The sequence below is a fragment of the Hydra vulgaris genome, chromosome 15 (assembly GCF_038396675.1).
Source record: "Hydra vulgaris chromosome 15, alternate assembly HydraT2T_AEP".
NCBI lineage: Eukaryota > Metazoa > Cnidaria > Hydrozoa > Anthoathecata > Hydridae > Hydra > Hydra vulgaris.
Window position 1 is genome coordinate 4,540,839 of NC_088934.1, and position 21,078 is coordinate 4,561,916.

The 21,078-nt window shown below is 30.5% G+C and overlaps 1 protein-coding gene across 1 annotated transcript in view; it reads right to left on the minus strand.

The window, feature by feature from the left end:
* Positions 1-11,805, minus strand: part of LOC136092221 (RNA-binding protein 28-like) — a 35,348-nt gene extending 23,543 nt beyond the window's left edge. Inside the window, exon 1 of the mRNA XM_065819982.1 lies at positions 11,534-11,805. Within this exon, the coding sequence (XP_065676054.1) occupies positions 11,534-11,675 (142 nt within the window). The 5' untranslated portion in view covers positions 11,676-11,805. The remainder of the gene's footprint in view (positions 1-11,533) is intronic.
* Between the last annotated feature and the right edge of the window lie 9,273 nt (positions 11,806-21,078).

Consider the following 21,078-nt stretch of genomic DNA (forward strand, 5'->3'; position numbering starts at 1 on the left):
AAATGCCAAATTAGGATTTTATTGATAACTTTTGTTAAATTAATTTAAATAAGTTTTATCGTGGTTTAAAATTAAATTTAATTACAACGCGATACTTTAAAATACTTTCAATTATCAATAGTTTTTAAGCTCAATAACAAATAAGATTTTAATAATTACATCACATAAAAAGCTTTGAAGTTTTGTAACTTGTAAATTGTTTTTTATAAGAAACCATACTTTTTTGATAAAATAAGCACTTAATTCAAGTGAAAAACCTAATGGCGTATATATCAGCATGTGCTTCATTTAAAAGTAGAAAAGTGAATGTTATCGATAGTTTGTTTTTGTGTTACTTGTTAAACAATTAAGTTTCATCCTTTTACTGGGACTGTTCCTAAGTGCTCCAAAAACTCTTATTCGTGTAGTTTTTTTCCTTAAACATCAGTTCTTTGGAATTTGCTTCCTTCATCTCTTCCTGATTCATATAATTTGCAATCTTTTAACTCGTCTGTCAATTGTTATCTTGCTCTATAAACTTCATCATTTCTCTTCCAGTAACTTCCAACTCTAATAGTGGTTGTTTGCAGCCTTGTTGAAAACAAAGATATTGAAAGAAAAAAAAAAAAGTTAAAAAAGTTACAATATTACTTTTATTTACGCTAATTACTTCTAGTCTACACTAAGCTACTAAAATTTATATATATATATATATATATATATACATATATATATCGTTTGATGTAGTGTTGTATTGAAATAATAAAAAACTCCTGTTCATTGAAAAGTCCTCAATATTTAGGAAATTTATTATAATTATATATAAATTTCAAAACAGAGCGGTTTATAATTACAAAAACGAAAAAGAAAAAACTTTTATTATGGAACTTTAAGTTTCATGCCTAACGGCAATCATCAGCCATATATTACAAAATTAAAAATTAGAATTACGGTGGCGTGAGTTCTAATAACTCCATGGAAACAAAATTTTAAAAGTTTTAAATGTATAACGTGGCGTAAACATGACATAAACCAACCAAGATCAATCTTCGTTATCCTGATCCTGGTTGGTTTACATCCCGTTTAAACCAACTCAGCAAATATATTTTGTATTGTTTGAAGTTATATTGCGTCACTAGCGTCTTTTTAAGTACCGCATTGTAATTAAAGTTATTTTATTAACGCATTCAAAATCATACAAACTTAAATAGAAACTTAGATTTTATAAATAAAATCTAAGTTCCTATTTAAAGAAACATTCTTATTATTTTTTTCAAATATGAATTAAATTTTATTTCGAAAAAAATATTTTTTTCACAAAACGTAAAATAATATTTGTTTATTTTCTTATAACTTTATAGTTGGTTTTTGGTTATTTTATTAACTGTTAATAAATTTTTTCTTATTTATATTGTGAACTCTTTTTAATAATGTTTTTAAACAATAAAGAGTTTTTTTTTATTATTTATCTGTTACCGATAACGTATTCGCGATCATAATTTATTTTCATAAATTAAACGAACGTCGTTAAAACTTTACGTTATTGAATTTAACAATAAACAAAATATCTTATTAATAAAAGCATAAAAATAAATCGTGCATTTTTTAAACTATTATAACAAAAAATAATTTTTATATTTCAAAAGGGATTTTTTATATTTAATTCCATAAGATAAAAATTAAAACACTTTATTTTTTTTAACTACTTTTTAACAACAACAAAAAAATTATTAAACAAACTGAAAGAAACACATATATTTTTAGTGCAATACTGTGTTTACAAGATTTAATTTTAATTTTAAGTTCACAACAAGAGGTAATCCGCTGTTATTCAGGGTGGTAGCTCTCTAATCAAGAGAATAGACAATATCAGTTAAGGAATGAATTTAGATTTTCTTAAACAGGACAATTGGGTGTCGGTTCACACTCTCAAACAACTAAAGACATTCATAATTGGTGTAGCTAGTTTTCTAATGCTTTTTTGGAACTCTTTGAACGCGTGATAAAACTAGAAACAACAAAAACTGAAAATGACGAAAACATTAAAAATCTTAAAACAGAAATAAATAAAGCAGCTGAGTCAAGCAAGTCTATCAGTGACTGGTCGCTTATTGTCAAACAGGGTATACAAAAAAAGAAGCCTACAGAGCAGCTGATAGTAACAAATGTAGCTATTAATGAGTTAGACGAAAGAAAAAAAAAGAGCAAAAAATGTCATTATTTATGGAGTGGCGGAATCAACTAAAGAAAGCATAGAAATGAAATCAAAAGAAGATGAGTCAAAAGTAAATGAAATTTTTAAGCTCATAAATCAAGAGAATGTAATACCAAAATTTGTTAGACAGCTGAGATCTAAAACTAATAAACCAGGTCCAATTCTTGTTGAATTAGCTGAGGATGTTCTTTGCAACACAATATTAGCATCAGCTAAAAAATTGAGAAGTAATGTCGCACATAAAGATATTTATCTTAGTCCAGATTTGACTGAGGCTCAGAGACTCCAAGATTTTGACCTCAGAACTGGAAGAAATAAGATAAATCAAGCAAGACCGGACAATCAAATTCAAAAAGAAATCAGATCAATAATTGTATACATAATTCAGTGTCAGATTGCAATGAAATCAAAAAGCTGTAATGGTATACCTAAATGCTACCTCTCTCGATAACAAGTTAAATGAGTTTAAAGTGGTAACTGAACAATACAAACCAAATGTAATTTCTGTGACTGAGACATGGTTTAAAAGTAATTCATTTGTAAACATTAAAGGTTACCATTTGTACAGAAAAGACAGATCAGACGGACGAAATGGCGGTGGTGTTTGTTTTTATATAGACAACTCATTAGACTCCTATGAACTAAATGATGCTGTTCTAAATCCCTGTAAACTAGAACAAGTGTGGGCAGTTGTTTATTTTGATAATGACAAGTATTTACTTGGATGTATCTACAGGCCAAATGATTTTTTGGATATAGCAGAATTTGATGTGGTTTTTGGCCTGGCACGCAAATATATAGACAAAAATAAGCTCAAAGACTTACTTATCATGGGCGACTTTAATTTCCCATCAATCAACTGGTCAAATGGCTGTGTTGATGCAATTTCAAATGAGAATGGAATTGAATATAAATTTACAGATATTTTAAATTATAATTTTCTTTATCAGCATATCAACATACCAACTTTCCACCTGTCAGATGAGACAACTTGGGAGCACCTAAGATTTAATCTTTACAACTCAGTCAGCGAGTCTTAACGAAATAGATTCAAAATTTGTTCTGGGAAATATAACCAGAGGCCATCTTATAATATGTTTCAGTTTCATCTTGTCTGATAAAACAATCTGTGACAATAAAAATAAGCAAAGATTTATGTTTGCTAATTCCAATTTTGAACTAATATCTGATCTAATTTCAAATGTTGACTTTGATGAACTGATTTTTTATACAGAGGTGGCATGTAATCATTTCACTCCAATTAAAAAGACATTTAACTTTTTAAAAATTAGACCAGCCTGGGTTAATGCTAGGTTAAAGTTTCTTATTAGAAGCAAACAAAATTTAAGATATAAAAACTGCTCTTGTAAATGGAAAGACCCTGTTTTGAAATCTAAATACAAAATGATTTGCAAAAATGTAGCAGACAAGATTAAAAAAGTGAGACAAAACTTTGAGTTTAATCTGGTAAAAAGAGCCATCAAGAATCCAAAGCTTCTTTACAGCTACATGAACAATCAACAAGCAGTCAAAGATACTATAAAAGCATTAAAGGGAGAAAATGGTATAACCACTCAAAATTCAAAAGATATTGTTGATATCTTAAACAAAAATTTTCAAGCTGCATTTGTGAAAGAAGATGATGGTCCACTGTCTTCTTTTGATTTAAGAACTACTGAAACATTCATTATGACAAATGAAGATTTTACATATGAAGATGTCTATCTAAGATTAAAAAACTTAAAAGATAACAAATCAAGTGGTGTTGATAATTTACATTCAGCTATTTTAAAGAACTGTGCATTAGCCTTTGCTATTCCACTTACGTATATATTTAAAGAATCATTTAAAACCAGCAAACTGCCAATGCAATTTAGATCAGCAAATATTACTCCTCTGTACAAAAAAGGCGAAAAAACCTTAGCAAGAAACTACCGACCGGTATCACTCACCTCAAGTGCATGTAAAATAATGGAAGGTATAATCAGATGTAAACTTGAAACGTTTCTATATAAGTTCAAACTAATAGTCAAGCAACAGCACAGTTTTGTTAAAAATAAATCATGCTTACCGAATCTTCTTGAAACACTTGATTTTATTTCAACCGCCTTAGAGAATGGTAAACCTGTTGATGTTATCTTTTTGAATTTTTCCAGGGCATTTGACACAGTGCCTCATAAAAGATTGTTGCTTAAACTTACAGCTTATGGAATATCTGGTCTGACAATACAATGAATTGAAGCATTTTTAAAAGAAAGAAAACAAAGAGTTGTGGTAGGCGAAAATATATCCTCTTGGGCAGAAATTACCAGTGGTGTGCAACAAGGAACATTAATTGGACCACTCTTGTTGGTACTGTTTCTGAACGATTTGCTTAAAACTCTAAAAAACCTAACCAGGCTGTGTTCTGATGATGCCAAAATTTTGAATAAAATGCTTTCCTGTGCATCAACTCTTTCTTTGCAATCAGATCTTGATTTAGCTTTTAAGTGGACTCAAGACTGGCTTTGTGAAATTTAATATTTCAAAATGTATGGTCATGCACGTTGGCCAGAATAACAAAAAATCACCCCTTTATATCAATGATCAAAAGTTAAACATAACAGAATCTGAAGGTGATCTTGGAGTAATCTTCTCAAGCAATCTGAAATGGAAAAATCATGTTGTAAAATTAGTAGGCAAAGCCAACCAAATGTTGGGTCAGAATAGAAAATGCTTCGTTTGCTTAGATATTAGACTGCTGAGAATACTTTATGTTTCTTTTATGCGGCCACTGTTAGAGTTTGCAGTACAAGTTTGGCCACCTATTCGAAAGGGAGAAATTGAGTTATTAGAAAGAGTCCAACATCGTGCAACTCGAACCATCACTTTAAATAATCAACTCTGAGTATCGTCTAAAAGCTCTTGACTTGACTACCTTAACAAAAAGGAGGCAACGAGGAGATATGATTCAACTTCTTAAATTCTTCAATGGTTTTAACGATTTAGAAACAATCAAAAAAATTAGTATTTAACAAACTCAAACGAGAGGTCACAGCTTTAAATATGTCAAAGAAATCATTAAGCAAGCCTGTCGTGAAACTTTTTATTTAATAGATCGGCTAATTTGTGGAATAGCTTGCCAAGCGAGTTAGTAAAAGCACAATCAGTTAACAGTTTTAAAGCAGGTTTTGATTGCTGGATGAGCAGTAATCAAGCAAATCGGCTGTCATAGTGTGTTAATAGCACACTCACTGGCTCACACCAGTTACAGCAATTCTTAATACTAATACTAAAACTAAACTGTTTCTTTAACAAAAAATCTATTAGTTTACAACTGCGGTTAAATGCTTTTACTTATGACTTTATTTATTCTGAATAAACGTCACATTAACGACATCAAAAGATAATTTACATTTTCTAAAAGATAAAAGATATTGGCAAACTAAATGCGTTTTTAATCTACATCAAATAGTATTTGGCAAAAACATTATATGTATTTTATTCTGATTCGTTATGTATTAATTAGGTTTTAGTGTGTCTAGATTAGTTTTACAAACTTGTTTTAATAATATTACATCTTAAAATATCTATTTAAACGAATTTGTAAGTGTAATTTATGTTTTTATATAATGAAAACATTTAAAATATTGATATTTATTCATATATAATACAAGAAAATTTGAAGTTTGCTAATCCTAATTTTTGGATGCAGTTGTAAATGGCATGAACTTAACTGCAAATAATAACTTGTCAAATTTCATAAAGCTTCTTTGACTAAGGTAGAATATGCAAAAGCTCTAAAATTCGTTTTAAAGAGAATAACAAACAATGGCTGCAAAATGAACTGATATCAGTTCAATTTGTAATTGATAAAAAGAATAATCTTCTAACTGCCTCCATTGATAAAGATAACTCTGCTCTTATTCAACTGTAGTGTTTGGTAGACCCCAGGTGAATGATACTTCAAGTAATAAAAGAAAAAAAAAGATTGGTGCCATTGCTTGCATCTTTTTCATCTTCTGAACTATTGTTTGCACCGGACCATAGTTTGCACCAAGAAGGTAAAGAAAAATAAGTTAAAGAAAGCTGCTTTACAAACTTTAAACCAAAATATTATTATATACACAAAAAGGTTTAAGCTTTAGGTTCCTTTTTATATGGATTATGTAGTAGTTTCATGAAACATAAAAGAGACCTAAAACTACATAAAAACACCTAAAATTAGCAACAGGTTGTTTAATTGTGTTTAATTTTTTTAAATGTACAAGATGTCTTTAATTTTTTAAATGTATAAAATATTTTTCAATCAGAATGCTACATTAATGTTAGTCTTGTTTATAACTTTGATGTTTTAAGAAATTTTAGCTAGTAACTATGCAAAATCAACTGTTGCCAGGTATTTCATGTATCACGATAAAAAACAAAAAAAAATCCTTAGTACCACTACATTTGTAGCATAATAATACTGAATGTGGTAATTATGGGAGTAATCTGATAAAGTTAATACTTTAGTCCAGTTTATCTTTATTATGGTTAATAAAATGTGATAGCTAAGCAATTTAGGTATCCATAGCAATCCAAAATAAAAACTAATGTCACCATTGAAACTGCAATCCTCAAATTAGTAAACAGTGCAAAAATGGTCCTTAAATCTTTTTTATATGACGCGTTATTAGTTTAGTCCAGTAAAAGTGAATTCTGGACCACTGTGCACTACATTAAAAATATTAATAAAGCGTAAATTTAACTTTTTTTCTTAAGGCAAGTGAAAGCCCAACAGTATTTTTTAATAAATGGTACTTGGAAAATTAAATCTTTGTTTGTCACAAAAAAAAGCGCTGATAAAGTAATTAACTTGAGTTTATTTTCTTTGCAACAAGTAATAGTTTTTGTTTGTTAATAACTTTTTAGAAGTAAAAAATCATTATTTGCAAAGTTGCAGTTTTAAGAAATAATAAAAAAAAATATTAAGTTATTTTAACTCATTTATACAAATCTAGAAAAAAGAAAGCAATTAATTTATGTTAAATGATTATAAAAAGTATAATATTAAATTTAATTATTTAATATTAAAAAACAAAAAAATAATTGAAACAAAATAGACATTCCACAATATGTACATTTAGAAAATAACACTTCTAGATTTATTTTTCTTCATTAGTAAAATAAACATGTTTTATTTTACTAATGAAGCGGTAGTTAAAAAAGTTAATGTCCTTAAATAAATAAAAACAATTTTATGACGTTAAAATCAAGACGAGCTAATGAGCTAAGCCGCTTTTTATTTAAAACACCTGTCATCTCATCTTAACTATTGTTGTCAAGTTGAAACATTATCAATTATTGAAATTATTGAAACATTATCATTATCAAACATTATCACATTAACAAGTTGCTATCGTCTCAGCTCAGTCAATCTATTAGACGAATAAACTTCCATGTTAAGTTTTTTGAAAGACTTCAAAAAACTTAACATTCCAACATTTCCGGTGCTAGTAAAGTATGCTAATCTTGATTTTGTTTTTGACTTCTTAAATAAAAACTTACTGCCTTCCATTACAAACTTGTTCACAGAAAATACACTAGAACATTCCTGCTCTACTGGAAATATATATAATGGAAAACTAAGTGTACCATCTTTTAAAACCCAGAAGTATGGTAAACATTCTATTGTTATCAGTGCGTCTGTGAGTAGAACAGGAGCCTTGTATGCATTTTGAATGAGTCCAAAAATCTACATCCTTTACTCCATTTTAAACAAAATAAACTTTAAAAAATTCTGAAAACTATTTTATTCTAACATATAGACATTACTATCCTTACTATTAAAATACTCTTTTTAATTTTCTTTTCGTTATTACTACATTTATTATCAATACTTTTTGTTTGTTTATTTTTTTCTTTTTATTATTATTATAACCTGCAAATTATGATTTCAAAATGTTTATTTTTAATGTATGTTTTAACTGCTTTATTCTATTTGTTTGCAGTCCATGTGTTTCAATGTATGTCTTTGCTTGTTATTACTTATTATAAATAACACAGGCCAACAATTCTATTTATTTATTTGTTGTTGCTTTTTTGCATACAAAACGTTTTTCTTATAGTATTGCTCACTCTGATTTCAAATATGCAATCCTTTTTTTTTCTATTACGCTAATTTTTAAAGGTATTAGGGTTTAAATCCCAAATATTTAGGGTAAAATCCCTAATATTGTCAATAAAAATACTTCTTTAAAAGTATGTCAGCCTGGGTTTCAAAAAAAAGCGATTTTTTACAGAGGTCTAAGACAATCTTTTTTAAAAAAACTAAAATATAGCAAAACTGGAATTTGAATGTCTAACAATGGATTAACCTGTTTAATTAGAATGAAAGGAAGAGAATGGCCATAAGATACAAGAGTTGAGTTAGAAGAAAAGTTCTTTGCAAATAGTTCTGCCTAAACTTTGGGAGAAGTTATAAAATCAGTCCTATGAATGAGAGATGTAATGTTAGACCTACCTTTACTATTAACGCGTTTGAAGATTTTCAGAAAGTCTTTAGAGCCTAACTTCTAATATAAAATACAAGATTTAGTGAACTGAGAATAATGTAGTTTAGCATCTGACAGCACCTTTTTACATCAATTTCTTGCAATAATAAAGAGATGTTTGTTCTCTAGAGAGTTGTTCTTTTGAAAAATATGAAAAAAATGATTACAATTAGATCGCAGCTGCACAAGAGTGTGAAAACCAAGGAGTAGAATGAGGCTTATTTGGAACCGTCAAAAAGGAATATAAGCTTCCATTCCTGCTTGAATCTAGGAGGTTATGTAGGAGGCACATTTTTCTTTTCAAAAAGACATCAGCCCAATGACCATCATGAAAAAAATCACGAAAAGAATCCCAATCAGCTTTAGGGTAGTAGTAAGTAGTGCAATGATACGGTGAGTCCGAAAAGGACGAGATGAAAGATTTAAAGAGATCATTGCATGGTCAGAACCACTTAAGGGAGGAAAAGGAGAAACTGAACACAAAACTGAAAACAAGGTAGGATCAGAGACAAAACATAAATCAAGGAGTGAAGGTAAAAGATTAGGGTTATCAGGGAAACGAGTCACAAAGTTAACTATTTGAGTAAGAGATTGAGAAATGCAGAAGTTATGGCTTTAGTGCCAGAAGGGTCAGTGGCATTAGAGCGAAGTCATTCAGTGTGATGAGCATTTAAGTCACCAGTAACAAAAATATTGGCAGAGGGGTAAAGAGAGAGGGCATGGTCAATTTGATCAAAAATTGTATCTAAAAGAGTTTAGTCTTAGAAAGAAGGAGAACAATAAAGAAAAAAGAGAAAGGTGATAGAGTGAAGAGGTGCTAAGCAGAAGCACATAAAAGAATGGTCAAAAGATTGGAACCTGATTTATGACAAATAGGTGAATTGATGCATATGTATACCCCTTAAGGTATTTTGTAGCTGTTAATGGAATCAGCCTGTCTGAGAGCAACTATAGAGTTTGGGAAACCTTACTACTAGCCTGTCTCGGAACCATTAAATTGAGTTTTAGAGCTGTACCCTCATTAGGAGATAACAAGAAGAGTTGCATAGCCACTATCAAGGAGGCACAGGCAAAAACCTATGAGAAGTGTCAAGAAGATCCAGCATTCATCATCCCAGGCAGAAAACAATGCAACACAGGTTTACATCTATGCCAGCCTAATAGATGAAGAAGGAATTCAAGGTTGGTCAACTGAATTATTCTGCTTACCCCTAAAGTCTTTGCTTAGGAGGCCTCCTACAAGACAGTAGCTGGCAGAAGATTTACAAGCAGAGTTTGTTTCTCTTAGCCTTTGCCTAAATAAGCAAACATTATAAGGCAGCAGGGCTTGGGGCAGGTAGTACTGGGTTACATAATACTAGTAGCAGGGTGATCGTGATGATCCTGAACCTGAGCTGCCTTGGAGTAATTAACTACTTCCTGCACCTTAAAAAATCGGGCATGATATTTTAAAAATGCTTTAGGAAAAATATTACACCCAACAAAATACTAGAGATAAGGGTGAGCATAGGTTTAATAATTTGAGTGTTAAGTTAGTTAATGAGCTCACACTGCATCAAAACATACTTAACCAATTAAACAGAACATTTAAGCATTTATACAGAACACATACATACATGAAGTAACTTACGAGTGAGTTAACACCGTGCCAGAGGTTCAGACATACAAATAAACATAAACAGACAGGACACAAACATACAGATAGCAACTTACAGGTGAATGAACACCACGCCAGAGATTTAGACAGAACACAAACATACAGATAGCAACTTATGGGTATGTTGACATATTCTGATTCTAAAAATGTTATCTTTTAATGTTTTTTTCTGAGTTTGTTGGTGTTATTTATAGTTTTAGGATTTTAAAAGCTTCTTTTGCATGTACAGCTACTGAGATTTACAACCAATCAGATATATAGAAAATTATAAAATTAAAAGACCAAGCATGCATTGACGTGATACTACCATGACCAGAGAACAGTTATTTTCTTCATTGCTGAGGAAGAACTGTTGCTAGAAGTTAGAGAAAGTGTTGCTAATAAGATGTTTAACTCTGACACTAAACAAAATATTAGCAAGCCAAATATTCAAAAGCAATACAAAAATCCAATTACTTCTAATCTGTCATCATTTATAGGAGACATGAATTGGTTGGTTTTAAAGAACCTTGGATTCACGAAGAACAAACTTGAGAGGCGTCAAGTTATTTGCAAATAATACTGACTTATTCAACTTTTATTGAAACATATTAAAAATTTTATTAATAAAATAAAATTATTCTAATAGTTAAACATTTTACTGCTCTTTTATTCTTACCAGATAAATTAACTTTGATTAAGCAGTCAAATGTAAAAAGCATACATCAATACATAACATTGCAGCAGCTGTATGTTTCTATAGCTTTATGCAAAATAACCAGGTCATCATAAGAAGTTAAAACGTAAAGAGTCCTTTACCGTTTGTTGATCAAACAATATTTTTATCCAAGAAAGCAATTTTTTTTTTCAAATTAAAAACATCTGAATCAGACATTCAAGAAATTTATTTATAAATAATCCACTGGAATAAAATTATTTAAAAAAGAGACTTTTTTGTTTCTCAGCTTAACAATATTTTGCCCTAATTCCATTGTCTCACCATTAGAAACAATAAAAAAAGAGGTGAGTAGCTTCAAGATCTCAGCTTTGAATTAGTTTTATACTATTTGCATTTTTCATTCGCAAAAATAGCATTATAATTTTTTTTTTCTATATTGTAAATAATTTGTTTGTGTAGGTTGAGTATTGAAAAATAAATTTACTAATATAATTTTAAATTCTTTCTACCTTTATCCTTAACAACAAAAGCTTTCTTAATAGGTCCAAACTTCGAAAACTCCTCTTCTAGTTTTTGAGCATTTATATCAAATGGTAGATTTCTTACAAATAACGTTGTCCTTGGAGGAGCGTTTTCATCACGATCAGTCATATTTGTATCTCGATTCCTAATATACCATACTAGCGATACTTCAAAAGGTATAAGTGAACGGTAACAGAAAATGCCGGGAACATGAGACCGGAAGTCATCTTAGACAGTATTAAATCCGTAAAAAACATTGTGGCTGCCAGTCACAATTTTGATCATGGATTTTCACTGGCACAAATTATTTCACGGATTATCACCGCATTTTATGTACGACCCCTAAGACATATTGTGTCTTGATTTTTTTATATTCCAGTACAAAAACTTAAGACGTTTTGTGTTTAATTTTTTTTTTTTTTCTTTTTAATATAGTATTAAGATGAAATAAGAAGTAGTTTATAGGGTTTTTGATAACTTATAGTTTTTAGGTATTTTTAAATAACTTTAAAATGCATTGGTGCAATAAGATATTTAAAACAAAAGAAAAATTATTATTAAATAAGAAATAAGTAGCAAGTAAAACTAATATACAAGAATTTATTTTGTATAAATATTGACTACAAAAACACTGGCAAGATAAAGATTCATTACAGAGCTTTCATCAAAATAAAAACTATTTACTTGCTCCGATTCAAAACCTTTAAGCCTTAAATCAATACTGCAGGGATAAGCCTACTGTTTCATTTAAAACCTAAAATAAATGCTGAAGCATAATCTGCTAAAGTCTATTAGCTCATATCAGACTATGTCACAGATATAAGCAGGGCCGGCGTGAGTAGGTGTAATGTCTCACATTAGGGGAGTGTCAATACATTTTTTGCTGACTGAAAAAAAAAAGAAAGATCCTCGTTTTTTGAAACTTGCCGACTGACTATCTACATTCACCAACTGACTTGTCTAAAAGGTCTACATTTGCCGATTAAATGAAAGAAAAATTCATTAATGGAGAGGAGAGGCTGTCTCAACCCCTCCTCCCCTTCCATTCCCCCCCCTTCCTCCTACACACACCCTCTTTGCTCCGGCATTGGATATTAGGATATACCGTAGTAAGGTATTGCCTTATATCTATGAGTAACATATGATGATTGCCAAATTTGTTGACTACAGTCTTATAGACTTCTGCGTTAACAATGTAGAGAAATATTTGAAACTTGTTACCGAGATTCTAGAACATGTTGGCTGAGAAGCTATAATTAATCAAAGCCCAGCTTATTTCTTCTTCGAAAGAAGCTGAAGCTTTAGCGAATATTGCGTCTGATATCTTTTTGCAGAACTTTGTAAGCACTTCTAGATTTAAAATAAAAGCCGCTAAACCATTTAAGGCTTACCGCTAATAATTGAGGTAAAACGAATTTGGCCTACTTTGTTATATTCAGAAACCCCTATTTTAAGCATCAAACTTTTGTTTTTTGTTTTTATTTATAATTTGTCTGCAAAAATATTTAAACTGCATCTACGATTAGACCGTTTGATATTGCTATAAAGATCACGCATCCAAAATAATTGGTGCTGATGATTCCGGTCTCGCTTTGCGTGAAAGATTCATGCCAAGTAAACCCTAAGAGGTTTAAAAAACAAAAGAAAATAAATTAGTGAGATACCACAGCTAGACTCCAGCTTATTAATTAAGTCTTAAGTACATAGTTTAGGTGAACCTAATATGTTTTAGAGTTTGGCAATAGCTGAAACATTTAACACATAGAATTGTGAACACGTTTGCTCCTAATTTCAACATCAACGTAATGCTACTATAGATTTTTTAGGGTTTCTGTCAGTACGCTCTAAGTGTAGGAAACTATATGAGCCTAATGATTCATGTTTTGTATTTTTTGTGTGGTCTAGCAACTGTCAAAGAATAAGCATACCTAGAAGCAAGCTAGACAACATCAGGAACTCCTTTGGTTATTACTACCACGCTCAGCTTATTTCTGTGGTTGTCCGTTGCGTCTGTAATTGTTGTTTCGTTTTTTATTATGCCTGTCATTTTGTTTATTGTTGCTCTTGTTCTAGTGCCATTTGTTGTACCTGCTTTCTTGTTATCTGTACCTCTCTGCTTCACTCCATTACCTGCAATAACTAAAGTAAACGTTATAACTTTTAGAAGCTGTACTCTTGTAATGGATTAGTATTTAAGGCAAAAATAATAGACATAAGGTACATTATTCATTGGTCAAGAGCTAAAGCAAATTCAAACTAGAGTTGGTGTTTAAGAGAACTGTCTGATAGTGTGTGACGTCACCATCATAATCTTTTAGGCTTGTATTATTTTTAAGCATGTTTCAAACTTGATTAGTATCTAATGTAGAAGTCGTAAAGCCAACAAGATAAAAATAGTGTTATAAAGTTGCATAGACTTTGAGATGGCTTTGAAATTGGACTTAGTTAAACCTGATTTCTGAAACTAGCCTTACATACATATCTATGATATAATAGTTACCCTCTTTCTATCCTATACAAACCGTCGCAGATCTAAATGGTATGACCAATTTATAAACCCATTGCAAGAAAAAATCATACACTTTTTAATTGTTTTAAGAGTTATCTTAAAATTTTAGTCTTTAATGGACTAAGAAAGAATTTGCTAATTTTAATAGTACAACAGCCGAACGCCAAAGTCTTGTGGTACAGTATATATAAAATATGCAAAGAGCTTATTAAAGGAATTATATGTAAAACTCTAAACAATGTTGGTGCTAAACTTTAAAACTCTGTTACGTAAAAATTGAGATTATCTCTTCAATTTTCTGGCTTTATTTAATGTGTTGCGGCTTCTTGAGATGGATAGAAATCACTAAATAAGAACAATATATCGTCATTATCCTTCACGCGTTTATTTTTTACATATTTCTTATCATTATTAAATATTTTGCCTTACTTAATTTTGAAGGTTAGTACTGGATTTTTTAAACGCTTTAAGACTATTTGGAGTTTCTTTATACAATTGTTTTTATACCGCCTTCAAGCTATTTTAATACAATTTTTGAAATATTTTTGTCAATAAAATGTATTTTAATACAGGCTTCAGATAACCCTTACGAAATACTGTATATAAATCCATCAGTGTTGATGCCTTGTCTCCACAAAAATTAAAGTTTGAGATGTTTATGTGGTTTTTCTTTTATAGCGTAAATATTAATTAAAAAATGCAATTTAATTTATCACGATACCAAGTGCACGGTGTAATTTTATCCTTTATAGCAGTTGAAGAAGCTAATTCATACGAAAAATATACCATTCAACCAATAAATTGGAACGCATTGGGCATGTGCAGAAGCGACTTGGTACACGTTTGCGATAAACTAGTATAAATTTGTAAAGGAATGATAAACTCTTTATATGGAAATTTAATGAATAACGCAATTTACTACATGCAGAATTAAATGGCATTGAAATAAGAAATAATACCAACAACATTTATGCAACGAAAAATGCTGGAGGGGCAGAATCGTGGCACAGCGCAAATTTTGTAATAATATTTGTCATTTATATGTCCAAGGGATTCCTGGTACGAGTGGTGACTAGATAAACTAAAAGGTTTAAATAAATTTTTGCTCAAAAATTTATTTTATTCCTTTTCTTTTAAAGATACCTTAAGAGGTTTAGTTGATGATGATTTGTTATAAAAATGTTTTCACGGTCACACCCAAACGAAACATTTCATTCAATTTTACAGACTCGCTGTCCTAAAAACATAATCTTATCAAAAGTAACCAAATTGGTATAATATGATTCTGCAGTAATTTCTTATAATTTGGTAGAGATTAGCTGTAATCAGTTATGAGAGTTTAAATTGGTTCGAATTATCTGTAACTTTTCCAAGACTGTTGATGAAAAAACCTAGTTTTAAAAACTGTCGTAAATCATCTTCAATATGCTAAAAGCAAAAAAAAAAAATTTATATATATATATATATATATATATATATATATATATATATATATATATATATATATATATATATATATATATATATATATATATATATATATATATATATATATATATATATATATATATATATATATATATATATATATATATATATATAAAGCTCGGATTTCTTCCTAAGAAATACATTCAGAAGAATATTGAAAAAAAGATAGTTCAAATTAAAGTTGTTAACCGTAAGATTTCGTACAATTCCGGAAAAATAAAATTCTTTCGGAAGGATATTGAGAATCAGAAATTTTTTTTTTCGTACCAAATTTTACGAAACAAAAAAACCGTCGATGTTCATTTCGCAAATGCTACTTACGAAATGTAGCCTTTCGCAAGTTGAATTACGAAATAAAACTACTTTGCTACATACAAAAGGAGCGCTTACGGAAGTCGCACTTGCGAAATGAGCTCTTTCGCTAAACGACGTTTTGAAGTCTATAAAAAAATTTTGTTGGCCAAACGGATATAATTGAAGAGCTTATTGTGAAACCATGACAAGCCACAAAAACAAATATTTGAGAAAAATGACTTTTATTTAAATCTATAAAATCAGTGCTTACCCATCATTCTCTCAAATTTATACATCATAAAAATACTAATGGATATTATATATTGGACAAAAAAAGTAAATAAAAATTGCGTTATACTATTTATGGTTATAAAAATGATTATAACTCATTTTTTTAAAAAGTGTGGATTGTCATTGCTTCACAATAAGCCCTTCAATTGTAAAAAATAAAGTTTTTTTGTACCAAAACGTTTGAAATGAAATTTTATTTTCAGTATTGCAACATATAAACATTTTAAGGTATTATTTTTAAAAATAATGATAAGAAACCAAATTTCTTTCGAAACGAAACTCTTTCGCACCGCAACTTGTGAAACAGTTCTTAATGGAAAAAACGAAACGCGGCATAATAAATATATTTAATTACGTTTTATGAATCAAATACGTATAATTAACTAAGTAATTAAAATACTAATTATTTTTATGATATTGATAAGTTTCAGTTTTAAACTTTTAATAAAAAAATTAAGACTTTCATAAAATATACTTTTTAGAGTGTCATCTAATGAATAAAAATTAAATCAAGAAGATAGCTTGAACAACGTTAACATACGAATGCATTTGCGTAATCGGGAAACAATGCCTATGTTGAAATCAAAAAAAAGACCTAATTTAAGTGATGAATGCTAAAACTTAATTATGTAATAAAATGCTTAAAAATAGCTCTCACTTGTTTTCAAATAGAATAATTTTATGTTTAGTCAGTTTCAATTTTTTTATTTTTGAGGTGCTCTGTTATATGCGTTTTCGCTTTTTATTACCTCAATAACAACAATTAAATTTAAAAAAACTTTAAAGACATTCTTTTCAATAATTTTTTCTAAAATATTTTCCTTTATATAAAAAAAAAAAAAGTTAGGGTGGGAAGGGTATTTGTTGCCCCTTGTGTCGTTGGCCCTGATAATGTTTTAATTTTCAACATCCCGACGTTACTGGGACTATACAACTGCTGAAAAGTGTTAAATCTTTAGCTATTTTGGAGAGCAATAAAAATTTAGTTGCAAGGTTTCGCAGCAAAATACGGGCACGTACAATGCAACCCTTCCCCGGGTCTTTATCCATGGAAACAATTTTAGCATAGAAGCTCATCAGGACTATACAAGCGCTGAAAGTGTAAGAGCTGTAGTTAGTTACTCAAAGTTTCAGTTTTTTCTATTTAAATTTTAGCTGCGTTAGACCCCCTTAATTTCTGTTTCAGCACCGTCTCCCCCGTCTTCACTTTCTTAACCTTTCTAGGTCACTGTATATATATATATATATATATATATATATATATATATATATATATATATATATATATATATATATATATATATATATAAATATATATATATATACATATATAAATATATATATACATATATATATGAATATATATGCACATATATATACATATATATATACATATATATATATATATATATATATATATATATATATATATATATATATATATACATATATATATATATAAATATATATATATATATATATGTATATATATATATATATACAGTATCGGCCAAAACGAGTGCAACCAAGTAATGCTAATTTAGTTTCTTTATATAAAAGTGCTGCATTTTTTCAATTTAGAGAAATAACTATGTAACTGTTTTGAGACAAAGTTCTTCAAGTTTTATTCATCACAAAGTTCATTATTTGTACACGAAAAATAATAAATTAATCAAAAGTATTTAAAAAAGTTGATTTCCTTCTGGACAAAACAAGTGCAACTCGACAAAATGTTGACCAAGCTGTATTTCGCTATCAATATTTCGTGGCGAATCCCTTGTTGTCAATCACAGCCTTGCATCTTCGAGGCATAGATTCGATCAATGAAACTTTGTGGAATCGCTGCCCAGGCCTTTTGGATTTGTTCAAACAGTTGATCCTTATTACGAACACCTTCACGATTAATTCTGCGGTTGACGATCTCCCACAGGTTCTCGATAGGTTTGAGATCCGGAGATTAAGACGACCAATCCATCACCGATAGGTGGTTGTCTTGAAACCACTGCTTGACTACTTTTGCAGTGTGTTTCGGATCGTTGTCTTGCTGAAAAATCCATTTTATTGGCATATTCCATTCAGCATGAGGTAACATAACATCTTTCAGGATATTTTTATACATGTAACGGTCCATTATTCCATCGTTTCGATGTATTGGACCTAGACTGTTAGCAGAAAAACACCCGCAGACCATTACATTGCCTCCACCATGCTTCACGGTCTTATGGCAGTAACGTAAATCGAGGCGTTTTTGGGCCGGTCGACGTACACGGCAAATGCCATCGCTCCCAATGATGTTGAACTTCGATTCATCACTGAACAGGACAGTTCACCATTTCTGGACATTCCAGTCAATATGAGATGTAGCAAACAGGAGTCTTTTCTTCTGGTTTTTTAGTGAAATCAGCGGTTTCTTTGCTGGGCGTCGAGATCAACAGCACGTCGTCTGATTGTTCGGTCCGATACAGGCAGCTCTAATTGCTTTTGTATCTCAACTGATGATATCCAGGGATCCTTCTTGACGGATCTGACGATCATAGAATCCTCTCTAGAAGTGGTGGAACGCGGTCTTCCACCTTTGTTATCTGCTGCCAACTTCCCCGTAGAACAATATTTGGAACATAGTCTTGATACGGTCCATTTTTTCACGCGATATTTATCACAAACACTTTCTTGTGACATTCCACTTACGTAATCGCCAATAATTTTCTTTCTTAGTTCCAATCCAAGACTGTCGGGAGCCATTTTTGCACTTGAAGTCATAAAAATAATAAAAATAAATAATCACGCGTCTCAAGGCTTACCGTGTTACATTGACCTTGTGATGATACAATAATGCTCTGTGGAACACAACGTCTTGGTTGGATGTGGACTGTATTGATGTAATGAAACACTTGTTGTATTTCACTTCTTGTATTGATGTTCTTTGATAAAACACTTTGATAAAACTCACTTCGATAAACTGTCTTGAAAATACTGACTGATTGACTTCCATATTCTGACTGAATTACATGTCGATTTACATGTCTCTTATATAGTAAAATGAACCTGTGTGAACCTGTTCTGGAAGATTCTAGATGCTTCTTTTCGATGCTTCTGGAAGCTTCTGGATGCGTCCGGAAGCTTCTGAATGTTTCTGGATATATCTGGATGCTACTGGATGCTTCCAGATGCTTCTTCTGGAAACTTCTGAAAGCTTCTGCATACTTCTGGAAACTTCTGGAAACTTCTGAATACTTCCTTTAATTATTAAAAAACTTCCGTGACATTAAAACGGACCAGACTTAAGAAAATGAAACAAACCAAAAAAGTTGCACCTGTTTTGTCCGCTGCAAAATGGCACTTGTCAACGAAATTCTGCCTGTGTGCTCTCACCTGTCAGCTGATTGCTCATGTCATGGCATGCTATGACTCCAGACTCCTGAACTGTTTGCAGTAGTAGTATAGTTCGTTTTGTTTTTAAGACATGCAAAATTAGGAACACTTTTTTGCATAGTTCGATGTTGGTTGCAAATGTTTTGTCCAATACTGTGTATATATATATATATATATATATATATATATATATATATATATATATATATATATATAAATATATATATATATATATATAGATAGATAGATAGATAGATAGATACGTAAAAACTATTGAAGAATTATTCAACAACATTATTTTATTTAAATAATAAATAATAACATTTTTTTGTATAACAATTTAATGAATGCTTTCGAGTCTATTCCGTAAGCGCACATTTCGAAACGCTCCTTCCGTAAGGATCTGTTTCGCAAGTATTCTTAAGGCATTATTTTAAGTATTACTAAGGGTTTATTAAAAGTAATGAAGCAATTGCTTAGGCTATTAAACAGTGTTCTGAGTACTATCTATACTTTGAGTCAAGTTCTTCAACAAATTTAAAAATGTATCTAAAGCGATTTTCTGCCAAGACTCTTCTACAGCTTGTGGCCCTGACAACATTCCTGTTATAACCTTGCAGTAGTGTTTATCAGAGTCTTTTTTTTTCCAGCCTGCTGGAAAGTAGCATTTGTTATCCCTATCTTCAAAAATTCTGGAGAGCGATCTGATTCGTCTAGCGACCGTCCCATTAGTCTTCTTCCTATTATAAGCAAAGTTTTTGAATCTTTAATTAACAAACACTTAATTTCTCATCTTGAATCTAATAACTTACTTTCTGACCATCAATATATATTTCGAGCTTCTCGTTCTACAGCTGATTTGCTAACAGTAATAACCGATAGGTTTTATCGTGCATTGGATAAAGGTGGAGAGGTTAAGACCATCGCTCTTGACATTTTAAAAGCTTTTGAAAGTTTGGCATGCTGGTATTCTCAATAAGCATTCTTCTTATGGTGTATTGGCCCTATACTCTTTTTAATTTACATTAACGATCTTCCAGATATTCTCACATCTAAGGTGGCATTGTTTGCTGATTATTCAACCATTTATTCTTGTCATGATAAGAAACCAACACCCTCTGATTGTTTGGAGGGGGCATTTGACCTTGAAAAGGATCTCACTTCTGCTACAGCATGGGGCTCACAGTGGCTGGTGAACTTCAATACAGATAAGACTCAATTTTTTTTCAGCCAATCGTTATCGCAATAGTTTAGATCTTTCTATATTTATAAATCTTTCTTGGAAACCATATATCAAATCAGTTGCAAAATTAGCATCTGCTAAGGTTGTATCACTTTATAGAGCTCGACATTTTTTTATTTTGGATTCTATTCTCTATCTCTAAAAATCTCAAATCCGGCCTTGTATGGAATACTGTTGCCATATCTGGGGCGGATGATACCCTTTCTCTTTTAGACAAGGTGCAAAAACGCATTGTAAACATTGTTGGAGCTGCTCTTGCAGCCAACCTCCAACCATTATCACAATGTCATAATGTTGTTCTCTTTTTCTTTTCTACAAATACTATAATGGGCACT